We start from the raw sequence: 26363 nt of genomic DNA on the forward strand, positions 1-26363 counted from the left end.
CTTTCATCTTTAAGGACTTTACTGGCTAGCCACGCAGTGGAGTACTTCGATGCATGCGATGGAGCATTTTCCTGCATAGAAATCATGGTCTTCCTGAAAGATGCAGACTTTTTCCTGTACCACTGCTTGAAGAAAGTGTCTTTTAAAAACTGGCAGTAGGTTTGGGAGTTGAGTTTGAGTCATCTTCAACCCGAAAACGTCCAACTAGCTCATCTTTAATAATACCAGCCCATACCAGTACCCCACCTCCACCTTTCTGGTGTCTGAGTCGAAGTGGAGCGCCGTGCCCGTTACTGATCCAGCCACGGGCACATCCATCTTGTCCGTCAAGAGTCACTCTCATCTCATCAGTCCATAAAACCTTTGAAAAATCTGTCTTCAGATATTTCTTGGCCCAGTCTTGACGTTTCAACTTATGTGTGTTGTTCAGTGGTGGTCGGGTTTCAGCCTTCCGTACCTTGGCCATGTCTCTGAGCACTGAACACCTTGTACTTCTGGGCACTCCAGGTAGGTTTCAGTTCTGGAATATGACAGCACTGGAGGATAATGGGTTCCTGGTAGCTTCACGTTTGATTCTTCTCAAATCAGTTAATTTGCGTATTTTTTTCTCAACACGGTTCTTGCGACCCTGTTGACTATTTGCAACAAAACGTTTGATGGTTCTGTGATCACACCCCAATATCTTAGCAATTTCAAGAGTGTTGCATCCCTCTGAAATACTTCTTACAATTTTTGACTTTTCAGAATCAGTTAAATCTCTTTTTTGGCCCATTTTGCCTGAGGAAAAGAAGCTGCCTAATAATTATACACACCTTGATATAGGGTGTTGATCTCCTTAGGCCACACCCTCCCTCATTACACAAATACACATCACCTGATATGCTTAAATCCAATAAGCATTCCAGTTTATACAGCTTGGAGTTGGGAAATATGCATAATAATGATGATATGGTCAAAATACTGACTTGCCTAATAATTGTGCACACAGTGTAAAGCAGTTTTTGACCAACATTTTCTTTAAGCTACTGCTACTGACTGCCTTTCCGAACTGCTTAGACATCTGATGCTGTGGAAGACCATTAACCATGAACTGCCAGATCCCTACAGTTTTTGTTTTCAAAGCGACTTTGAGATTCTTGTTTGTAATGAAAAACGCTACATAAAATACATTTATTATGATTATAAAAAATAAAAAAAAGAGCTAATTCCAAAAAGCTAATGGAGCACATGTACACAGGAGAGAGAGAGAGAGCGAGAAATCGAGAGAGCAAGAGAAATATCGCAAAAGAGGGAGAAGAGAGAGAGGAGAATGAGCATGAAGAGAGGATGGGACATAACATTGAGAAGAAAATGAGTGTGGTGGGAGAGAAGAGAGGAGAAAGGGAAATGAGAGAAAACAGAGAGAGACGACTCAGACCCTGCCTCTCTCCCCAGTGTGTTTCCCCAGGGCCCAGTGCTGTTGTGAGCCAGCCCACAGCTTTCTCCCTCTAATAGCCATGTCTAATGCCATAGCCTTGGACGTTTTGTCTGCAGAGCTAAGGTATCAGCGGCAGGTCAGAAGGTAACACTGTTTACACGATAGTTTCCTAAAGCACTTGTGGTGACCCGCTGGTGTGAAAGTTGACTTTTGCTTGGCCTTTGTGGCGGCCCGAAGAATCGACATATTAGCCACAGCGGACTGGGCGTGAATGGGGCTGTGGTGGGGGGTCCCGGGGGCCCCCTGCAGGCCCCCCAGCGGGGGCCCCATTAGCCGCGTCATCACAGTTCATTCAAGCAAACTGTAAGAGTGTCAGCGACATTCCCACACAAAGACGCACTTCTTTACACAGTCTATAAACATGCTTCCCCCCAGCCAATTCATCGCACGGTGACACCCCTGATAAAGGCTCTTCACAGGGGCCGTTCTCACTGAGGGGGGGGGGCTATCAGTCAGGCCTTCATAGGGCCACACAAAGACAGGGTCAGCCGCTAATTTATAACATGGTCCTTAACTCTGCTCCCAGGCCCCCTACCGCAGTTGCACAAAGCACCTGGAGCACATTCCTCTCTCACACACACACACACAAATACATAAATGGTTGAGTTATTCTCTCTTACAAATATAACTCTACACACACACACAAAAAATATATATACACGTCTTGAGAATGATCGACAGACAGTTCATCTGAGTTATAATAGACAGGCTATTAGGATTATGCTCTCCAACTGGGGGTCGATGTCAATATGAGATTGACAAGATGACTTACCATTACTTGGAAAGTCAAATTCAACTCAACAAAACTCAGCGGTACAATGCAAAAGCCAATGCAGAGTCATCCATTGTGAGTATGATTTTGAGAATTTGGGAGAATGTTAACATTGTGAAGAATGTGCTTCTTGACGTCTGGCTCAATGGGCCAGGGGAGGACCCCTGATGTGACCTGTGACTCCCAGGGGCGGTCGCCCCGTACCAGCCCCCTTGAATCCCTTCTCCCACCCTACCCAGCTCTCCCAGTTGAGTCTGGCCAGAAGGGTGGTGGTGGTGGTGGGGTTTCGCGGTCACACAGAGGTTAAAGGATAAGCCAACCCAACAACGTCAAACCCAATGACTGGTCAAACCCCAAGCATTTCTAATAGGGACCCAAAAAAAAACAGGGAGGAAGGTTGTCGGCCATTGGATCTGGTGGTGGTTTGTGGACTGATATGGGTGCAGATACAAGCCTGTCCAATCTCTTCTCAGCAGTGGTTTACACCTGTCAGATCCACTATGGGAGCCACTCAGTCCAAAAATCGCACAGCCTTCGAACCTATCATATCGCCTCGTTTCTGCAGATCTCTATTCTGCAGATACATAACTAGGTAAATGGTTGTAGCCAATATACAATATTTGATTGTTGAAGGTACTTTAATTCCCACTGCTGCAGAGCTAATAGCGAATGGTACCTACTTGCTAATGAACTGGTCCTATACTGGGAGAGAGAGGTATCAGTGGAGACTGACTGGGGGGGATTAACCCCTGCTGCCCCAGGCCTCCCAGGGTGAGGAGGCAGTTCACAGAGTCACACAATGACATCCCTCTCCACACCTCTCACCCCCAACACACCCTCCTACCCCCCATGAAGGGCTATATATGGGCCCTAGAAGAGCACTGTCCACTAGCCCCTAAACACAACTAGTCACCCAAAGGCAAGCATATGCTCCCCTCTCAGTCATAGCAGGTGCTTGCATGCACAGCCAATTAAGTATAAGCACACACACAGTCAATCAGATGCTCTAAAAAGGAAATAAACACAAATTAATTCACCACACCTCCACTTAAACACTCATTCATACATTTTGTCTGACATGCACGCGTGCACACACGCACGTGCACACACACGCACCCACACCCTACACTATCCACACACTAGCCTGTCTAATAAATGAATCCGGCTTTTACGGATCTCCCTGCAATTATTCAGTCCTCCTTCCAGCTGAACATGTCTATTGCCTGGAAACGGGCTCTTCTTTCGCTCCTCTTTCAGCCCGTTGTTCTGGGAAAAGCCTAAAGGGAAACATTTAGATTGGAGGGCTCTTTGAGATGCTCTGACAGTTGACTGATGACCATCCATAAAATGACAATGAATTGCTGTGTGGCGGCCAGTACGGCCCACTGCTTCCCCCTGGGAAACTAATTGCCCTGAATTGTTAACGGCAACATTATTTTTCTGCCAATCATTGCTTTTCAATGGCCTGAAAATGAGCATGAAACAAGCCTTTTCAGCGAACAAAACAGTTCAATGTCTCCAATGTTGATCAAATTAACTTCAGCTGTGTGACAATGGACTATATTTGTGTGAAAATAAAGGCGGGGGACAAAGGGGGTCTTCATGCCAGGATTTCACAGTTGTAATGTAAAACTGTTCTCTCCTGAACTGGGCCAGCCACTCTGAAAGGGGGAGAATAAAAAGGAACACAACACGATTTTTGGGGGGAAAGAAGAAATTGAGTTGGATCGCAGAGTGAAGGAAAAGCAGCCAACAAGAGCTCAGCATATGTGGGAACTCCTTCAAGACGGTTGGAAAAGCATTCCAAGCGTGTGCAAAGCTGTCATCGAAGCAAAGGGTGGCTACTCTGAAGAATTTTGACTAACACTTTTTTGGTTACTACATGACTCCATATGTGTTATTTCATAGTTTTATTCTACAATGTAAAAAATAGTCAAAATAAAGAAAAACCCTGGAATGAGTAGGTGTATATATATACACATACAGTGTATTCAGAAAGTATTCAGACCCCTTTACTTTTCCACATTTGTTACGTTACAGGCTTATTCTAAAATGGATTAAATAGTTTTCCCCCTCATCAATCTACACACAATACCCCATAATGACCAAACAAAAACAGGTTTTTCGAAATTTCAGCAAATATTAAAAACAGTTTTTAAATTAATTTACATAAGTATTCAGACCCTTTACTCAGTACTTTGTTGAAGCACCTTTGGCAGCGATTACAGCCTCGCGTCTTCTTGGGTATGACGCTACAAGCTTGGCACACCTGTATCAGGTTCATCAAGGATCTCACTGTACTTTGCTCTGTTCATCTTTCCCTCACTGGAAAGTGCCAGCCACTGAAAAACATCCCCACAGCATGATGCTGCCACCACCATGCTTCATCGTAGGATCGTGCGAGGTTTCCTCCAGACGTGACGCTTGGCATTCAGGTCAAAGATTTCAATCTTGGTTTCATCAGACCAGAGAAACTTGATTACATTTACATTTTAGTCATTTAGCAGACGCTCTTATCCAGAGCGACTTACATGAGCAATTAGGGTTAAGTGCCTCGCTCAGGGCACATCGACAGATTTTTCACCTAGTCGGCTCGGGGATTAGAACCAGCGACCTTTCGGTTACTGGCACAACGCTCTTAACCACTAAGCTACCTGCTACCTGTTTCTCATGGTCTGAAAGTCCTTTAGGTACCTTTTGGCAAAATCCAAACAGGCTGTCATGTGCCTTTTACTGAGGAGTGGCTTCCGTCTGGCCACTACCATAAAGGCCTGATTGGTGGAGTGCTGCAGAGATGGTTGTCCTTCTGGAAGGTTGTCCCATCTCCACAGAGGAACGCTAGAGCTCTGTCAGTGTGACCATAGGGTTCTTAGTCACCTCCCTGACCAAGGCCCTTCTTCCCCGATTGCTCAGTTTGGCCGGGCGGCAAGCTCTAGGAAGAGTCTTGGTGGTTCCAAACTTCTTCCATTTAAGAATGATGGAGGCCACTGTGTTCTTGGGGACCTTCAATGCTGCAGAAGGTTTTTGGTACCCTTCCCCAGATTTGTGCCTCGACACAATCCTGTCTTGGAGCTCTATGGACAATTCCGTCGACCTCATGGCTTGGTTTTTGCTCTGACACGCACTGTCAACTGTGGGACCTGATGTAGACAGGTGTGTGCATTTCCAAATCATGTCCAATCAATTGAATTTACCACAGGTGGACTCCAATCAAGTTCTAGAAACATCTCAAGTCTGAATCCTTATTTTCATTTTGCATAAATGTCTAAAAAACTGTTTTCGCTTTGTTATTATGGGGTATTGTGTGTAGATTGATGAAGAAAAATGTTTATTTAATCAATTTTAGAATAATGCTGTAACGTAACAGAATTTGGAAAAAGTCAAAGGGTCTGAACACTTTCCGAATGCACTGTACACAGTATATTAAACATCTAATGGTCAAAATATAGTGTAAAATCAGGTGAGCTGGTCCTACTCATTTTGGCAATTTTCTGGTGTTTTGTGGTGGAAAACTGACTAGGTCGAGCATAACACGTCAACCCTGTTACCCATAGACAGACAGGCTAGAAATTGCCACACCCTGTTGCACACAACAAGCTTCCATTCTCCCTGTCACAAGGGGATTCTTGGCCGATTTAAATCGTCAACCCTGTTACAGTCGACCTGGTTACTTTATTTGTCACTTAATAGGCACTAACTTTGGTCTTTTTTTATGTCTTTTTTTAGATGGGAAAACATTTTTTTTATTAAGTTGAACATGTGCTCTTTATGACAGAATGTTAAAATTTGGTGAAATCAAAAGTTTATTTTGACCAAGTTACACTTCTCAAAAGGCACTGAATTGGTCAATACTTACTTATAGGAAAAAGGGTCTGTAAGGGTCTCATGAGGAAGCATTGTTACAATGCCTTCAGAAAGTATTCACACCCCTTGACTTTTTCCACATTTTGTTGTTACAGCCTGAACACATTACAGAGTACCACTCTCCATATTTTCAAGCATAGTGGTGGCTGCATCATGTTATGGGTATGCTTGTAAGACTGGGGAGTTTTTCAGGATAAAAAATAAACAGAATGGAGCTAAGCACAGGCAAAATCCTAGAGGAAAACCGGGTTCAGTCTGCTTTCCACCAGACACTGGGAAATTAATTCACCTTTCAGCAGGACAATAACCTAAAACACAAGGCACTGGAGTTGCTAACCAAGAAGACAATGAATGTTCCTGGGCGGCAAAGTTACAGTTTTGACTTAAATCTACTTGAAAATCTATGGCAAGACCTCAAAATGGTTGTCTAGCAATGATCAACAACCAATATGACAGAGTTTGAAGAATTGTGAAAAAAATAATAGGTAAATATTGCAGAATCCAGGTGTGGAAAGCGAAAACATATATGTAATCCATTTTGCATTCAGGCTGTAACACAACAAAAAAGTGGAATAGGGGTATGAATACTTTCTGAAGGCACTATATCTAAAAATAAAGACACAATTTCAAAACCAATTTCACACGCTCCATGAAAAATGGAAGGAAACAATGGCAAACATCAAGAGAAATATGAATAAACAGAGTAAATAACGTTAGATGCCATTTTGTGCTCATATTTCAGACTTCAAAGGGGATGGTATTGAGGAATAAAAACAAGCATGGAGGGTTTACATTTCAAACTGGCTCTCATGAAGTTGCTGGCCCCACATCAGCCGGAGACCAGAGGAGTGCCTTTTTGATGTGACTCAATGGAGAGGTTTGGCTGGCTAAACGCTGTTCCTTCTAAGCATTGTTCCCTGGAGGCCTTGAAGCGCTTTGGAGATAAACACTGTTTAGCAGTTAAAAGGGCCACAGAGGAAAGGGCTTATCAGATGTGTTCTCAATGGGCCGTAAGCTGCATTATTAGCCTGGGCCCAAGATAAGGGAAGGGGCTAAGGTTGGGCCCAGCCATGGAGCTTGCTCCCTAGGCTAGATCACTGACCAGGCTTCCTGCACCAGCAGCCCCTCCGGATCTCAGCTGGTGTTGTCCACTCCCCCTACTTACCCCCTCCCCACAATGAGAGATTAGAGCTCAGCGAGAGAGGGAGGGAGGGAAAGAGAGGGAGCCTTGGCTATAGATATTCACCCTTTCCCTTCTCTCTTTCTAGGGTAGGAGTCAGAGTTAGGACAATGGCCAAAAAGATGGTTCCCAACCGGCCGCTGAATGGGAACACTGTTGGTGGTAGCGCTTCATTCAAAGCCGGCCTGGGCACATTGTCTTCTCCGATCGGTGGAGGAGAATGGAGTTCACTGGTGGCTGCCAAAAGGTTAGCAGCCCCTGTGAAAGGAGCAGCCCATTATTCACTGCCCCTAACAGAGCCCAGGGCCTTTTGTGTGCCTCCCCCGCCCCAGCCAGCTTTTTTCACTCTCTCTGGCAGTCCGGATCTGTGCCCGAGTGTTTCCCCAAAGTGAGCGGTTGAGGCGCGATGCCCCCCCTCCTTCACCCCCTGCATGGGATGCCAGCCTAACCGGAACATAGGCCTACACCTCCCACCCACCCCACAACCCATCCCCCTAGGTTACCCCTCCCACCTCACGAAAAAGGGAGAAAAAAATCCCCTGCCATTGTCACCTTTTAATGATATGACCCAGAAATTAACAGCAAAGGATACCTTCTGAGCACAAGGGGATTTAGAGGAGGGGAGCGTGGAAACTGCCACTCACCAGTCAAGTGCTATTCACCCTCCAGCAGAAAATTTGCCATGTATGCGTATTTACAAGATTACTTTTTAAAAAATCTACTTCAAGAGCATGACCAAAACTGAGAAAATACGGTCAAAACCCTCAACGTAAGCAACAAGAAAGGTCCTTTTGAAACTTCATTATACCCATAAATCCAGGTAAATTATGTCTTCATAAAAATTGTAAAAGCTGCCACATTCCTCAAACACCCCCACTTCCCTGTCCATTAAACGCAGAGCATTCTTTCATCAAATGAAAGAATCAAGGAGAGGGAAAATATGAGCTTTGAAATGCATAAAACACAGCTCGTAATTCACGAGGTGTCAAAACCCTTGATAATATATGCCAGCTATATGCATGCAGTGATTCAAAGTGGAAGGAGGTGAAAGATGCTGTGCATTCAGATTTCATTTCATTGGTGGGGGTCACGCAATGCAGGGCTGCTACATAGCTTCTATTCAGTGTTACCATGACCAGGTAGTGAGCAGGGGGCTGCTTTAACACACTACATCATCCTGCTCCACTGTAAATGGAGATCACATCAATCACATTAGCAGGAATGGCTCCCCTGTTTGCTTAGTGGGGTCTTGGGTGGAGGGTGAAGGATTCTCTGCTGGTAGAGAGGTGAGTGTGTTGCTCAGGGTCGAGTGGAAAGGAGGAACGGAGAGGATGGTGAGAGGAGAGATGGTGAGATTGGTAAAGGAGAGATGAAGAGGGTGCTGAGAGGATGGTTGGAGATAATGGATGAGAGAATAGGGAGGAGTGTGCCAGTCACCTGTCTAAAACGAAGCCCAGGGCCTTCTGTCTCGTCCCGGAGTAGACAGAGGGGCTCTTCTCCCGGGCCAGTATGTTGGAGGCATCGTGGAACAGGTGGATGTTGACCAGGTCAAAGGCACTGTGGGGGAGACCAAGAGACTAAGTTTTTTGAGTTTGAGACACCTGAACCACATGATTGACCTTGTGGCCTGTGGACCACTGCTATCCATATGGTTCTGTGAATGGAGCAGTTAGATTCATTTGCCTGGTGCACTACAGGCTGAGTGACATATCCACTTTCCTCCTAGTAGTGCTATTGCTGCTAAGCCCGTCTCACTGATCTACTATCGACTATATATCGATCTCTGGAAATGAGAGTGGATGTCTCACCTCAAGACGCTTATCCTGCTGACAAACTTCTAAATAAATAGGTAAAATGTCCCTCTCATCCATGTCCCTCTCCCCTATCCCTGTCAATCTCCCTCCCTTCCTCCCTCCCTCCCTCCCTCCCCCCCTCTCTCTCGCACTCATCCCTGTCCCTCTCTCTTTCTCTGTCTCTCCCTCCAGGTCCCTGTCTCGCGTCATGCCTGTCTCTATTAGAGTGTTACCGTTTCAGCCCTTTTGTTCTCATGTCATCCTTCTATTAGATTACAACCCCCTCCCTCCTCCATCATTCCCTCCCAAAACGTTTGTATTCATCTCGCACAGGTTCAATTGCATGTAATGTTTTCTGTCATCTGTCATATGCAACTGCTTGGCTAACGCGATTACGTCTAATCTAATCTTGGTCGTTCCTAGCATGCTGTTGGCCAGGATAGGGAGAGAAGTAACGTCTCTCTCTCTCTCTAGGGAAGACTGACTCTACCTTGCCTCTCTATGAAGACTGGACTGGGACCTGCAAAGCCCCCTGGGATATAGCCTATGGATAGTGGGGTAATGCCAAAGTGGCAGGTAATGCGGGTGATACTGCCAGGCTTTATGGGTAGTCACAGTTGGACGTGACACTAAAATGCACCTTAATGAAAAGCGGAGAAATTCAGTTTGATCATAGGTGTAGTTTGAGGTGTAATGAGATGTCTTTGAAACTCACCAGTCAGCAAGAGCCCATCTAGTCCTGATGAAGCCTTTTCTGGACCACTTGCACTGTAACAGAGGGAGACATCATGCTGACAATGTTAGCATGGATCGCATGGAATTGGAACTTACTGCAGTGCACCAACAATCTCAAACGGCATACACAATCATGCCATTCATACGGGTGCTATAACAATGCAAAGACAACCCTCTTCTGAGAGTTTTTTTGTTTCAGTATGATACATTTCGCCTGTATTTAAATTTTTGTCCAACCTGAGCCCATTGACACTGTCATGACAATGGGAAAACAGTATCACTTCCAAAGTGGTCCTGAGGCCTGACCAATAGCCACCTGGTCAACCTCCTATAGCCTCCCCCCATAGTGCTACTAACTGAGTGAATTACCCAGTCAAGAGTCCCAGCTCTCACACAGCACATGATTTACCATGAAGCTCATTATTAAATGAGAGACAAATTGATGCTGCAACGGTCCTCATTTTGAATGCATAAATAAATAAATAACCCAGGAGTTCTCGAAGCGTCCTAATGGAGAGTTAACCGTGGCGATGAATAAACTAATTATGGCCCAGGTCACATAATTACAAATTGACTCATTTTATTAAAAAACTTAGATGCAAATGTGTAGGCCTGAAAGCTATTTGATTGCGTCTCACATCCTTCAATCTGCATTAGTACAAGATTAACTGTATCAAATTGAATTACATTAGCATACTTGAATTAATCTATACCGCCTGGCAGAATGTATGGGCCCAATTATACCCCACTGTCCAACATTGTGACTTTGAGAGTGTGTGTGTGTGTTTGTGTGTGTGTGAGCAGTGTGTGTGAGCAGTGAGTGTGTGTGAGTATGAGTGTGTGTGTGAGCAGTGAGTGAGTGTGTGAGTGTGTGTGTGTGTGTGTGAGCAGTGAGTGTGTGTGAGTATGAGTATGAGTATGAGTATGAGTGTGAGTGTGAGTGTGAGTGTGAGTGTGTGTGTGTGTGTGTGTGTGTGTGTGTGTGTGTGTGTGTGTGTGTGTGTGTGTGTGAGCAGTGAGTGTGTGTGAGTAGTGAGTGTGTGTGAGTGTGAGTGTGAGTGTGAGTGTGTGTGTGTGTGTGTGTGAGCAGTGAGCAGTGAGTGTTAGAGGAATGTGCTCCGGGTGCTTTGTGCAGCTGCGGTAGGGGTCTGGTTTAAGGTAAACCAAAATAGATTTTCATGAACATAATGCGCTCAATAAATATTTTTAGATAATTTAAAAAGACAAATAATATAATGAATACCTTACATGATGTAGTCGTCGAAAATAAATGAGAAAGTACTTCCGCGAAATTCAACAACTAATGTTTCAAGGAAATTCATTCAGTAATCACATTTACATTTAGGTGGTAAGCAGATGTTTTTATGCATCATATATCAATTTCATCTTTATTTTACCTGACTTCCTGAGAGAGAGTTATATGTACTGTATATATATGACGTGATATACAGTACGTGACAACATTGTAAGGACTTGAATAAAGAGAGAAGGGAAATGAGGAAGAGGATGATGGAGAGGGGAGTGAGGAGGAGAGAAACCTGCTCTCTTAATGCAGCGCGAAATAAATGTAATCTACATTTAATTTAAAGAGCCATTAACTACAATCACAACATAAAAATCCATCACGTCCCTGACGTGCAACCTCAGATTGCCCCATTTCCTCCTCCTATGACTGATTGACCCTCGTCTCATGGTTTGGTTATGGCGCCACGCACGCACGAGCACACACACCTCGAGTCACGCTGCACACATTCCCTTTCATTCATCAACACACAGAGCTGTCATTCACAAGGGGCCTGGGACTGGGAAATTCAGACTGGGAGTGACAACCAACTGCCATGCACCCAATCAAACGCTAGAGTGAAACGTCTACCTCACCTTAATGCCTACTGTATGTGTTATGGGGGGGGGGGACCGAGTTTGGGAAACCCTGCTCTAGGCAACACTGCTGAAAAGCTGCCACTCAGGCTAGTATCACAGCCACAGTATCATCAGTGAGTGAGACAGATCTACATAACATCTACACTGACAGAGTAGTGTAGGCACAGGTACTGTCCAGCCCCCCCACACCCCCTCGTCTGGGAGCGGTCAGGTCTGGCTTGGCCAGTGAGGGGTCACCATGGGGGCGGGTGGTGGAGTGAGGCAGTAAAAGGTTGTGAGGCTGAGGGTGACACAGGCTGACCTTCCGTGGCCAGTGATGGGTCCCCAGGCTGTGGCAGTGATGAACGGCTATACAGAGTGGGTCAGCCACGACAGCCAGGCTCCCAGCCAATACAGATATGGAACGGAGAGGGGAGTAATGGATTCCCCATTACATGAAGAGACACCATAAACTCCCCAGTTGTGTCCATTGGAAGTTTTCACTTCCACTATCAAATGTCACGAGTGTCATGGTGGTGCAGGGTTGAGGAACACCAATCCCACCCCCCGTTCCCCCACCACAACACACACCATTTTTGTTGTTGTTGACCTTTCCTATATCTCAGCTGAGAGAACACCCCCCTATAAATAACAGTGTGCGGTGAGGCAGGCCCATAAGGGAGTACAGGACAGGGTTACACAGGTCCCCGTAACAGATATGCACTGTGAGTAATAAGTAATACACACAAACCCTGATTGATTTGGCCTCACGCAGAACCCCCCATTTATCTTTATTCCATCATTCCTGTCAAATAAGAGAGGGGGATCTGTAGGACTGGGGTGTGGACCAGAGTGAGTGTGTGTGTGGGGTGTGGGAGGGAAGGTGCTGCTGATTAAAATGTCCCAATCCAGTGTTGTGTAGAGGTTTGAGGGAAGGACAAGCCCTTTATAGAGACAGTGGGGACTGAGGCGAGGATATACAGTACAGTACATACTGGGGCTGAGGAATGGGGCAGGTAGCCTATAGGACAGATCTAGGTGGACGGTTTCTGGACCATGGACAGAAACAATACCATTTTCCCATTTAAAGGGATGTTGACTTGCCATGAAAACTGGACGTCTATGGCTGCCGTATAATCATAATATCAGAGTTTACAGCAGAGGTTACTAAAAGGGTGTCTGAGTGTAGTCCACAACCAATATTTTTATGAGCAGACGTATGGTAGCAACCAAGAAATACAAACTTGTTTGGACAATGATCTACGGCCCGTTTAGTTCTTTCCACTTCCGTGCACAATCAATGGGAAGGGGACATTAAGGTCTCGGTCGTATACTTTATTTATATAAGCCAATGAGAAATCCTTACGAGGCAACGTTTTTTGGAAGCATGTATTACTGCACCAAACAAATAAATTAATAAATACTCGGGCGAGTTGAAAGGATTGACGGAACAACAAGGAATGACAGCTCGCCAAATCCATCACATCGACCTTTCAATATAAATGTGCCCGCTATTTTGTCCAGTTCCTTCTTAATTCAGCTTTTCAATTAATGTCCCTCCCGCCTTTCTCTTCCACTTAAAGCCATAACTCACAGTCTGTGGAGTATGAAGGCAGTGTGTTTTGCATACATGGAGGGAGGGGTTGTCATTTCAGCAGACTCAACACAGGGGACTTGGGGTCACAGTAGGATCCTGTTCACCCCCATTGTGGACATGGAGGTCTACATGAGACAGCAAGGGTTATGTGTGACAGGGGTATAAGTAGGGGTCAAAGCTAACATACAACATAAATATATTGTACTGTACACATACACTAGTATACACACCCATACACTAGTACACACCCCCCCCCCCAACCAACCCAAGGGCACTCAAATCTAAGAGATGCCAGGAAATGTCATTTTGTCTCTGTTGCATTGCTAGTCTTTAACCAGCGCTGTCACTCAAACAGGGACTGTACCGACCAACCCCTCCCACCATGATGTCATCAGGCCGTCTCCGAGTTACAGTTTATTCATTGTGGACTATAAAGGTAACGCGCAAGCGGGGAACGAGAGGTGTTAGTCTCCGACGAGCCGCCTAAACTGTCTGCTGCTACATTCTACAGCTTCAACTCTCTATACGGGATATCAAAACATTAGAAAATGACAGAAAACGATACCTTTATAGATTCTAATGGAAGATAGCATGTATTAGCCCATGCTCTCTGTAGCTCACATATTCTAAGCTCTTGGCGAGGTCTCTTTTCTAGTTTATCATGTCTTAGGATGACTATCCAGGTTCCACTACACTGAGACCCAGAGCGGTACACTGTGGAACCCAGTTGGATCCCCCATTGTGGTCCGTGGCGGTCCGTCTTGTCCCAGATCCCCTGTTAATAGAATTCCTTAAGACTGCAGATGGATGGCAAATCCAGGCGGTTTCATCTACTAAAAGACAGCATAAATCACCATGGAGGAAGCGGGGACAAGGCAGGGGTTATCGTGTGCCTGCCTTCCTCATGAGAGCTCTGCATTAAAGCATTAGTGAAATTAATTCATATTTCATAAGAGGTTTGAGCAGTATCTGTGATCTATGATAACAACCAATTTCTCACTACGGAGCTGGACGGACGGGGGGGGAATACTCAGCCCTGATAGACTACACAAATCTGCTCTTTTTAAATGTCTAACATTATCCGGAGTGCTGCTCTCGGGCGCATCATCCTGGATTCATAACCCAGCCGGGAAAGAGGCATAAATCAGGGAGTAAACTTTTCTCATGCATCTGCTTGCTTTTCGCACCCAGTTTTGTTTTGTTTTCCGCTTGTCCTCGAAACGCACCGAACACCCGTTTCTTGTAATAATTTTAAATGACTTCACGCCTCAATCGACGTAATTGGTTTTAGATCATCTTTGAAAATGGCAAACTGGGGAACTCCAACAGAGACAGCGAGAATGTGTTCATGAGTGTGTGTGTGTGAAAGAGACAGAAATTGGGAGACTACGTCTGCGAAAGGCTGTATCCATCTCCTTTGCATATATTTGAGGAGGTGGCCGGCAGAGCGCGGTTGACAGATGAGCGGGACGCATGGGGCTGACAGGCGGGCAGTCACGCTCTTTATTACTGTATCAGCGTTCCCTTATGATGTGGACCCACAGAACGAACAGACATACAACGCACACAGGCTGCACTACAAAGCACCGCAAGCCACCGAATTAAAGCTTTTGCAACGGTGCCATCACAATCTTTCACTGTTCAACTGATCCTTGTATTCATTTGCTTTTTGAGGGAAAGCAAAGAAAATATGCTGAAACCCAAATAACCTATCTTTTGTGAAAATGCAAAATAGTAAAGGGATACACTGCCACAAATATGTAATGGTACCAATAGTCATGTTTTTAAACTTCATTCTGTGGTTTATTTGATAAAAACATATGCCTACTTTTGAAAATATTCCAAATGTATTATGCAACATCAACCACTTCGATATTAAAAAAGATGTCAAAAACAAAATGCCGCAAAAAGTGCCGCAAGTTTAAAAACAAAATCAGAGATATAACCAAAACGTTTTCAGCACTTGCAATACCTACTGTATTATGGGGACTAAATGTAACCATCCAAAATGTATTAGCAAGGTCCATGCCTTATGCCGGGTGCACACTACACGACTTTCAAAATGCTAACATTGCTGAACCTCTCACATCAAACAACTTTCACGTCGTTTTTGTCTTGACAACGTAGTGGCACAGTCACACACTACAAGATTCTTCACTTGTTTGTGAGGATTCTCCATACCACCATGCTGTCTGGCGAAAACAATGATGTGATGATGTGATTAGATTGTAACGCCTCGATCACACCGATAGCGTCGTTGCATTTTGGTACACCAGAAGTACATTCATTTCCAATGGAACGCTGCGTTTGACCTGCAGATTGCGTTGCACAGGCAGTTGCAGTGGGTTCTGTGTGGTGCATACATTGGATTTATCGAACGAATTGACCGAAATGGTAGCAGAAGGTGAATGTTGAACTATTGTTGCACACATATCCAGATGATGCTGCGTACCATTTTGCGCAATGACGCTATCGGTGTGATCGAGGCGCTAAACAAGTTGACATTACTAGCCAACGCTTTGAACTGAATATCATTGCTTGTGAACTTCAGCGCTGTAACGATTTAACACTTTGGCTTTGGTTAAAGGCAAGTACAAACACATACTAGTAGTCATCGCTCCTGCTGGAGAGTCTACACATTCTGGGTAAGCGAAACAACGTCATCATTTACATTTTAGTCATTTAGCAGACGCTCTTATCCAGAGCGACTTACAGTTAGTGAGTGCATACATTTTTTCATACTGGCCCCCCGTGGGAAACGAACCCACAACCCTGGCGTTGCAAACGCCATGCTCTACCAACTGAGCTACACGGGGTCATCTCACTGGCTTGTTCTCTAGCGAGCTCTCATTGGCTATTGCTGATCACCATTCTCAAAACTTGTCGTTGCACATCTCACACTACAAGAGCATTGCAGATTTTGTGCCAATAAAATCAAACATGTTTGAAAATATTGGGATGTCTGGGGCGGCTCAAAGATAAGATCGGAAGCCCTCAGATTGCGTCTCTGACCCGCTCACATTAAACGAGCGTCGGTGACGGCCACACGGCCCGAGTAGGCAACGACATGGGGATTTTAACTCCGATCTCAAAAACTTGTTTGGGACAGCTGAATCAGGGCTAAAATAGTGTAGATAAGCTGTCTTTTTTTTAAGATAGTGATGTCATAATGTCACATTGCTGTGTAGTGTTCATTAATGACAGCACTCTGTCAATCAAAGTCCCAGAGCTTCAGAAAGCAGTACAGAGGCCCAGAGATTGTCCCGCTCTGTCACTACAGCAACAGTGGAAGGATACGCACCTCAGGGAAGTAGTCCTGAGGAAACTTCTCCTTCTCCAACATGGGTGTGCTTTCTAGAGTGTCTGAGTAGATCTCTTTCCCAACCACCTTCTTGAATTTCTTGGCTGTGGGGAAAAACACAGACAGAGAAAGCCAAAGAGGCTGTATTAATACAAGATACAATACAAGCTAGTCCTAAGAGACCATGATTCACAGTTCAAAACCTACTAACGTCACAAAAAAGTGTTGTGTAGATCTAGATGTAGTTATGCACGCATAAAGCAAGGGCTTCATCAGCCTACTACTCCACCTGCTGGTTGTTAGTGGAAGTAAAGAGGATCTCCTGCCTAGGGAAAGCAACAGATTCTCCACGCCTACCCAGTCTAAGTTCAGGTTACGTGTTGTACTTACACAGAGGCCTTAGATCATCTAAGGTGAACCAAATAGCGTGACGCCGTGACCCATACTCATGGGATCAGTGTCAGAGAGCTTGACATGCCAAACCGTTTTGACCTCTGAGATATTTTCAGCCTTTTGAATGCTCCTAAATTAGTAGAACTGAAGGGTCTTCCTCTGGGATCAAAGGCGAGCATGTTTTACACAACGTGTAAAAGGCTGAAAATATATTAGAGGTCAAAACAGTTTGGCATGTCAAGATCTCTGACCCTGATCTTATGAGTATAGGTCACGGCGTCACGCTTTTCGATTCACCTCAACATTGGATCTTCTAAGGCCTCCATGTAAGTGCAACACATAACCTGAACTGGGGTCAGAGCCTGAAAACGTCTCCTACATTTACCTGACATCTGGATCCGTTTCCATAAAGCGTCTCAGAGTAGCAGTGCTGATCTAGGATCAGTTTTGACTTTTGTATTATTATGAATGGACAGGAGGGAGCTGATCAGCAATCCTACTCTGAGACGCTTAATGAATATGGGTCATGGAACATGTGGTATAGTTCTTTACCAAAGAAGCAGGTGTAACAATTGACATCTTCTACATAGTTCAAGTATTTATTCAGTCCAGTAGCATCTTGTAAAGTGTAAATGAGCTCATTCTGGATATATCCTAATCCCATGTAAGAGGAGCATGTTGTTTTCCAGGGGGTTTGATGGGTGAGAGTGTGTGAGTGTATGCTTGCATGCCTGCTCGTGTGCGTATGTGTGCTTGCATGCTTATGTGTGTGTGTCCATGTCTGAATACTGCATGCATGTGTGTGTCCTCTCACCTTCCCCCTCGCCCTGTCCTTCACTGGTGGTGAGTGCATGGTGCTAATGCTGACTCTGGTGTAATGGGAACAACTTTGCGGCTCCACATCTATATCCCCTCTTTAATTAGCCTGGCCGCCGGGCCCCTAGCCCTCTGACACCCCAAGCTGATGAGAGCGCTGTAACTGTCCAATAACCTCCGTACACAATTACCGTGGAGCCCGAAATCTCATGAATTAAATCCTAATATTAATAAGCATTACCATTCTATCTATCGCTCCCTTTACATTATCTTCCCCAGCCAATCTCAACCTTACTGGTTTTGATGGAAGCGGTGATGGGTCGTGGAATGTAGGGTGTTATATGGAGGGGGGTTTGTGAGAGGGCAGGGGTGGAGATTTCATTGGGGGGACTCACCTTTGAAATCAAACTGGTGGATGTTTTTCAAGGATTCGTGAAGAAAGTAGCAACTTCCTAGAGCCTGGAAGACAGAGAGCGCATGAGATTTAGGAGAATTGCTTACAAACATTTAGTCAGAGATTCTTGGAAATAACCTAGAATTAACTAACCACAAAATATTACTGAGCAATAGAAACAAAGACTGGATCCAGGTGGTACAAAGCGCCATTCATTTGTAGAGCTTTGCTATGAAGAGGGCAACTAAGGTACACACACTAACCATCCCAGGCAACAGTTTTTTGTACAGTATTTTCCCACAGCAGATACTGAATTAAAGCTGTCAATCGAATATACAGTGCATTCAAGACAGAGTCCTGAGACCCTACACTTGGTACAAGGCTTCCTGAAGAATAAATAATTCCAGCTTTTCAAAGGACAAATTCAGATGGACGTTGGAACAACCAAAGATCTACTTCAATAGGATTAAAATCTTAATTTCTGAAAGAACAATCAAAGTTTCCCCAGTCTGTAGACAACCCAAACAAACTGTGGGGGGAAAAAAATCATGCAGGGGATTTGATGCGGTTCACAGTCCACTACACACTTTCTCTGTGCTTTTCACATCTAGGCAATAGAGGAAAAGCCTGTTCTCAATCCTCTGGGTCTTTGAGATAGCGAGCCCTCAGGCCTTGCTTGAGGATAATTCTGTCATTGGTCCTGCTGTCTGCAACCCTCCTTTCTCCTCCTACACTGAGGCATGTAGACAACAGAGAGCAAAAGAGGAGGAAATATATATAAAAGATTACACTGAATGACAACACGAAAGTGAGCCCAGTTCAGATCTGTGCAGGTAGGGGAATGGTTAGTGGCAGGACAAGGAAGAGAGGGACAGAAAGAGAGCGAACACGGCAGAGAGAAAGAGAGACACAGAGAGAGAGAGATATCCTCTGTGTACAACGAAAAACACCAAATAATGCATGCAGAGAAGAATTAGGGCGATACCCGCTAATTATCAAAATCCAAAAATAGCCGGTAAATTCTGTAACCACTTAAATGGAAGCGATTCCCAAACCTTCCATAACAAAGCCATCACCTACAGATAGCTGAACTTGGAGAAGAGTCCCCTAAGCAAGCTGGTCCTGGGGCTCTGTTCACAAACACAAACAGACCCCACAGAGCCCCAGGACAGCAACACAATTAGACCCAACCAAATCATGAGAAAACAAAAATATATAATTACTTGACACATTGGAAAGAATTAACAAAAAAACTGCGCAAACTATAATGCAATTTGGTCCTAAACAGAGAGTACACCGTGGCAGAATACCTGACCACTGTGACTGACCCAAACTTAAGGAAAGCTTTGACTATGTACCGACTTAGTGAGCATAGCCTTGCTATTGAGAAAGGTCACTGTAGGCAGACCTGGCTCTCAAGAGAAGACAGGCTATATGCACACTGCTCACAAAATGAGGTGGAAACTGAGCTGCACTTCCTAACCTCCTGCCAAATGCATGACCATATTAGAGAGACATATTTACCTCAGATTACACAGTTCCACAAAGAATTCGAAAACAAACCCAATTTTGATAAACTCCCTTATCTACTGGGTGAAAAACCACAGTGTGCCATCACAGCAGAAAGATGTGTGACCTGTTGCCACAAGAAAAGGGCAACCAGTGAAGAACAAACACCATTGTAAATACAACCCATATTTATGTTCATTTATTTTCCCATTTGTTCTTTAAGTATTTGCACATTGTTACAACACTGTATATATATATATAATATGACATTTGAAATGTATTTATTCTTTTGGAACTTCTGAGTATAATGTTTACTGTTAATTTTTTTGTTTATTTCACTTTTGTTTACTAATCTACTTCACTTGCTTTGGCAATGTTAACATACGTTTCCCATGCCAATAAAGCCCTTAAATTGAAATTGAAATTGAGAGAGAGACACAGAGAGAGAGCGAGAGAGAGAGAGACACACAGAGAGAGAGAGAGACACAGAGAGAGAGAGAGAGAATGAGAGAGGGAGAGGCGTAAGTCTCCTCAGAGGGGAGGAGACAGACAGCAGAGGGAGAAAAGGACAGAGAGGGAGAGAGAGAGGATTTAGTCTGATTTTGTGCAGTTTCCCTTTGAGGGGTGGAGCAGACACCCTCTCTGGCAGGGGGAGAGTTTGGGGGCTTGGCAGCCAGATCCTGCATTATTTATGAGCGCCGGCACATCTTGAGATTAAACATTTACCGATTTGTCAAAAGCACGAACACGAGGTCCTGCCCATCTCCTTGACATAGAAGTTCATCCAACGGAAAACACTGTCGCACATTTAATTGATGAGAACAGCGTCTGGTGACCCAAACCCACCGCCATGCACCGCTCTTTCATTCTATCTTCCTCCCTCCTTTTTCTGAAGGAGGACAAAAAAAGCGAGGGATGGAGGGACACCAGTAGGACTGGAGGTCAACTTCCCCCTCAACAGGAGGACCGCTTCCAGGAAGGGCCCCCTTTTTATTTCTCGTCGGTTTTCTTTATGTTCTTTTTCACCTCAAACTGCCACTGACAGAGTGAGAGTAAGAGAGGGGGACATGAGGGGGGTGAGGGAGAGAAACTGAGCTAGATGTCAAAATGATACCACTGTTGTTGTTTTTGTTGTTGCTGCAGTTTATCTGTATATTTGTAATGAATCCAGAATAAATAGTATTTAAGCTAAAAATATAAATATATGAGTCGAAACCAAAAATAACAAAACATGAAAATATGAATTTCACTCACCATTAAAACTCAGTAGAATTATTACAATTTCTAAACCACCTGATTTACGTTCAAATCCTCAAACATTGTAACATTCTGTAGGTCTAGCCTATAGTCAACAGAGAATCCAAATAGAAGCGAAAAAGGCCTGGGTTTGCTTGTTTAGTGCACAGGTAGGCCTAAGCAACAGCATCACTCAAAGACCAACTAGTTGCAACCATGGGTTGCTGCATGCTCATAAATGCCCCATGGCCATCGATTACTCCACAAAAACCAGCGATGTGACCGCCCCAAAATAGAATTGATATGATGACTAAACAAATCGCAATGAATCAACCCTAAAATAAATGATAAACATTTGCACCTAAGTGGCTATACAGTGCATTCAGAAAGTATTCAGACCCCTTGACTTTTTCCACTTTGTTACATTACAGCCTTATTCTACAATTGATTAAATCGTTTTTTACCCTCATCAATCTACACACAATACCCCATAATGACAAAGCAAAAACTGGTTTTTAAACATTTTTGCAAATGTATATAAAAAAAAAAACTTCAACATCACATTTACATAAATATTCAGACCCTTTACTCAGTACTTTGTTGAAGCACCTTTGGCAGCGATTACAGCCTCGAGTCTTCTTGGATATGACGCTATATGCTTGGCACACCTGTATTCTCCCATTCTTCTCTGTCAGGTTGGATGGGGAGCGTTGCTGCACAGCTATTTTCTGGTCTCTCCAGAGATGTTCGATCGGGTTCAAGTCCGGGCTCCGGTGCCTTTTGGCAAACTCCAAACGGGCTGTCATGTACCTTTTACTGAGGAGTGGCTTCCGTCTGGCCAATACCATAAAGGACTGATTGGTGGAGTGCTGCAGAGATGGTTGTCCTTCTGGAAAGTTCTACCATCTCCACTAAGGAACTCTGGAGCTCTGTCAGAGTGACCATCGGGTTCTTGGTCACCTACCTGACCAAAGCCCTTCTCCCCCAATTGCTCAGTTTGGCCGGGCGGTCAGCTCTAGGAAGAGTCTTAGTGGTTCCAAACTTCTTCCATTTAAAAATGATGGAGGTCACTGTGTTCTTCGGGACCTTCAGTGCTGCAGAAATCTTTTGGTACCCTTCCCCAGATCTGTGCCTCGACACAATCCTGTCTTGGAGCTCTATCGACAATTCCTTTGACCTCTTGGCTTGGTTTTTGCTCTGACATGCACTGTCAACTGTTGGACCTTATATAGACAGGTGTGTGCCTTTCCAAATCATGTCCAATCAATTGAATTTACCCCAGGTGGACTCCAATTAAGTTGTAGAATCATCTCAAGGATGATCAATGGAAACAGGATGCACCTGAGCTCAATTTCGAGTCTCATAGCAAATGGTCTGAATACTTATGTAAATATTTATGGGGTATTGTGTGTAGATTGAGGAGGAAAAAAGTATATTTAATCCATTTTAGAATAAGGCTGTAACATAACAAAATGTGGAAAAAGTCAAGGGGTCTGAATAATTTCCGAATGCACTGTATGTGTAATCACGAAAAATCTACTTAACCTCTTGCCTAATATATATTTATTTGGCATCAGGGTTCAAAACAGACCGACTGGTCTTATTCTCGCTCCCTCATGAAGAACCGATTATATTAGCGGGCTGCAATTAATCCATTTGTCTCTGAACATGACAGGCTCAAAATATTAATTAGAGCCCGACTGCGCGGACAGGATATGCTTATCTTTTACCAGTGGCTTTACAATGGCCTGTGTCAAGCGTATGTTTGTCACGTACCACTTTATTGATTAGCCGCCAGATTCACTTTAAATAATTAAAAGTATATTTTACATATTTATAAAGCCCACTGTCACGACGGCTACTTAATTTTCCATTAGTAAAATGCACTCTATTAAGTGAGACTGGCAAGGGCCAAGAGGAAATGAGTAATCACCATAATTGTAGACAGAAAGACAATAACCGAGCCATAAAAGCCAGGTTTTATTGCCCAAGCTGGCAATGTTATCTCTTATCGGGAGTTGTTTCGGCCACACCGATCTAACACAATGGAAGCTGTATCGGTGTGTGTGTTACAGACAGAGAGGGAGAGAAAGAGAGAGAGAGAGAGACAGACAGACAGAGAGCACACAGGCAGTTGACATTTCTAAAAAACCCAGTAGATAGGGGCAGGCCTAGTGGAAAATAGAGAGTTGAGAGGTCCAGAAGCCTGCAGTCTGTTCCACTGAGTGCTTTATCAATACTCTGCTGCAGGAATTAGTTATAGCAGAGGAAGAGAAGTACAGAATCATGACCTCTAATGGATTTTCTGCATTTAATGTGAAAAATGAGCCATAAAGCAAACATAAATGTAATAATTTTTCTCCATTCCGCCCTGAGGGAGCACGGTCTGTCCCAAGAGTAGCCCCAGTCCCGTGTCACCAGTGTCACTGTGCACTTCTGGGGGCAAATACCATACTGTCCTCAAGCCACCAGCGATGCAATGCACCGAATGTCCTTAGGAGCATTTTGAGACAAAGTGACAGAGACAGAGTGACACACACAACTATCTGAGGAGCCCTTTATGAAGTCAGATGGATAAGGTGAGTTCCAAACAGGGACAGAATGGATAGTACACACTACTGTCAGAAGGGACAGTTCAAATGGGACCAGTGTTATCTATGGTAGTGGATGGCTGTAGTGTACCTGCTCTGGGAGCTAAGGACAGCGTATCTCCATAGGTTCTCTTTGACATTTTATTTCCCTGTCTAAAATATGTGCCCTGCCGGTCCAGGCAGGCCAAATGAAATGTGGATATGGGCTGTTCAACTTTACCAACAGCAGCTCTCTCAGTCTCCTCGCCAAATAAATCCCTGGAGTCCCCTCATCTGTCAAGTCACAAGTGAATACACACACGCACGTATATACACATGCACACACATGCTTGTATGCTCAGACACATCATATAGCTTACGCACATACATGTACGTGTGCACACACAATGGCAACACAGAGTTTTCAGATGCAAAAGGTTAGAGAGATATACTGTCATGATGGAACTGTGTTGCCATGCATCAAAGACACAGGCAAGCCACGGTCGCTCATACGCTTGGTGCATGAACATGGAGACTGACTAATCTAATGGTAACACAATTCACTCATTGGTTGCCATGCAGATAGTCTTCAACCAACCTCACATTACAATATTATCCAACATCCCTAAGATACTGTAAATTAAACAAGATCGCCCCACAACGATATTTACTCAATGCATCATGTCTATAATGAACACTCAGCATCGTATTTTACACGTAAGCCCTACTTTAACAAGCAATACATTCTATGGCATTATTTCAACGGCTATCCCAACCAGACGGGGCACAATGAGAGCGCTAGACTACTTGATATTCAGGGCTTACTATGCGCCTTCTGTGAGGGGAGCTCTGCACAAATCTCCAATACTGCACAAACAGGCTGTTTGTCATCCTCTGCAATGAAAACACCCGGGCAGGAGAAAGCGTCAATAGAAGGCTTGCTTTTCAGCAGAGAAATACAGATCGAGACTGCTTTAGTACTTCCACCCCCCACCCCCACCAGCGCCGCCATATGTGTTTGCCAAGCACCACTCACAGTCCAATTGATTGAGTATTCAGAGTATTGAGCCACAGTGTCTATTATTCATCGTCTGGTGGAAGGCCTGACTGGATACACAGACAAAACTCTCATTAAAAGTTATTCTGTCACTTCCTCTTATTTGAAAACAGGCTGGATGTTTAGCCATCGATCATTTCCTGAAGGAGCCCTTGTCTATGGGGGGGAGAGTGTTTAGAAGATGGTGGTGCCATAAGTATTGGGCCATGGTGCACATTGCACACATCTCACAGGGGGGAATGGATCTTCCAAAGAGGGTGTATTCTTATGAGGTAATGTATTGTTCTTAGCATTTAGTTATCTTTATTTATCCAGCTAAATCATTGAATAGATTATCTTTCTTGAAATGCCCACAATTGATTTTCTTTGTTCACACTTTACATTCCATAGGGTCATCTTCTGTCTGAGTAACCAAAGCAACTATCAGTTAAGCAACCTTAAACTACAACTGCGGCCAAATATATTGGCGCCCTTGCACTTCTCTTAAATAATTCCCTATTTCTTCTAAAATACTAAAATTAGTCTCCACAATTTATTGGATTTTCAACATTGCAGAACCAATTTTAATTGAATTAGAATTTTAAATGAGAAAATAGAAACAAATGGCATTGACAAAATTATTGGCTCCCTGGAGCCTTCGGCCAAGGTAACTGCCAACAAATGTTTATTGTAGCCATCAATGAGGTTGCTGCATCTTTCTACTGGCAATTTGGCCCATTCTTCAGCAACAAACTGCTCCAATTCTTCAATGTTTGAGGAGTGCCTTCGACAAACTGCTGTTTTTGGATCTCGCGATTTTGATGGGATTCAGATCTGAACTGATCTCTGGCCAGATCTGGACAGTCCAGCATTTCTTCTTGAACCATTCCTGGGTGCTTTTTTATTATTTTGCTACAACTGTATGTAGATGCAGTTATTTAGTACTTAAGCTTCCTCTTAAGCATTCTTTGGGAAAATAGAAATACAATCAATCAATGGTAAGAGGTATGTAACTACAAGTGGTAACACACTTATTGCACAACAATGACATAAGTTACCCCTTTATAGTTACTCTGAAATAACGTCTAGATAACGTCAAGTGTTGCACAATCTTCAAACAATCCAGGGATAAGTGAAACGTTAAAAGTGAGCAGATGAGCCCCCCAAAACAGGGAAATGTGTTGAGTGTTAGATCCTATATCTACTTTAATTCCCTTTAAAGCATAACACTAATCCTGCCAGAAACGGTCTGTCTCAGAGAGTTTAGGCCCCTGTGCTTTGCAGGGAAGAGAGCTGGGTAACTTCTAGAAAGCAGAAAGCAGCTCCTGCATATTATTCTAAAATGGAGTGACATGCACACATGATTGATCACCAAAAATCACAGATTTTATTTTGGAGAAAATATTATGGATGGGTCTAAACAAGGACGTAATTGGCCAAACCCACAGTGGCCTGACCTGCCAACAATCCAGCCCTGCTCCCACGTTTGGCTGCCTCCCTGGGAAATATTGTGCATTAATTTCATTTAGTCTCCCCTCCAACATCCAATGGTAGAAGTTAATTAAATTGCTTGTCCATTGTGTTCATCCACTTACAAAGTTAATGATATTGTGCCTAGGAATTAAAGAGTGTTTTATAAAGCGTGCGGGATGGGAGCTGGCAGGCACTACATTGCCCAGTTGAACCCTGTCAGTCCTCGGGCTGATGGACTCTCTAATTAGCGCTGAAATGGATGCTTCCATATGTCAATTTCCTGCCATGCTCATCATTTGTAGCAGTCGCTCCCCTAACCTGCCCGCTGGAGGGGTCTAAAGCAAAAAAAACATAATG

General features: G+C 44.1%; 1 protein-coding gene across 2 annotated transcripts in view; it reads right to left on the minus strand.

Annotated features, from left to right (window-relative positions):
- The window catches only part of LOC121553490 (inositol polyphosphate-5-phosphatase A), a 286624-nt gene that overhangs the window by 99215 nt on the left and 161046 nt on the right, over positions 1-26363 (minus strand). For both annotated transcript variants that reach the window (XM_041866626.2, XM_041866625.2), the window contains exons 5-8: positions 18184-18247; positions 16580-16683; positions 9802-9854; positions 8731-8850 (exon numbers count right to left, since the gene is read on the minus strand). In XM_041866626.2, the coding sequence (XP_041722560.1) occupies positions 8731-8850; positions 9802-9854; positions 16580-16683; positions 18184-18247 (341 nt within the window). The remainder of the gene's footprint in view (positions 1-8730; positions 8851-9801; positions 9855-16579; positions 16684-18183; positions 18248-26363) is intronic.

The sequence above is a fragment of the Coregonus clupeaformis genome, chromosome 37, assembly GCF_020615455.1.
Source record: "Coregonus clupeaformis isolate EN_2021a chromosome 37, ASM2061545v1, whole genome shotgun sequence".
Taxonomy (NCBI): Eukaryota; Metazoa; Chordata; class Actinopteri; order Salmoniformes; family Salmonidae; genus Coregonus; species Coregonus clupeaformis.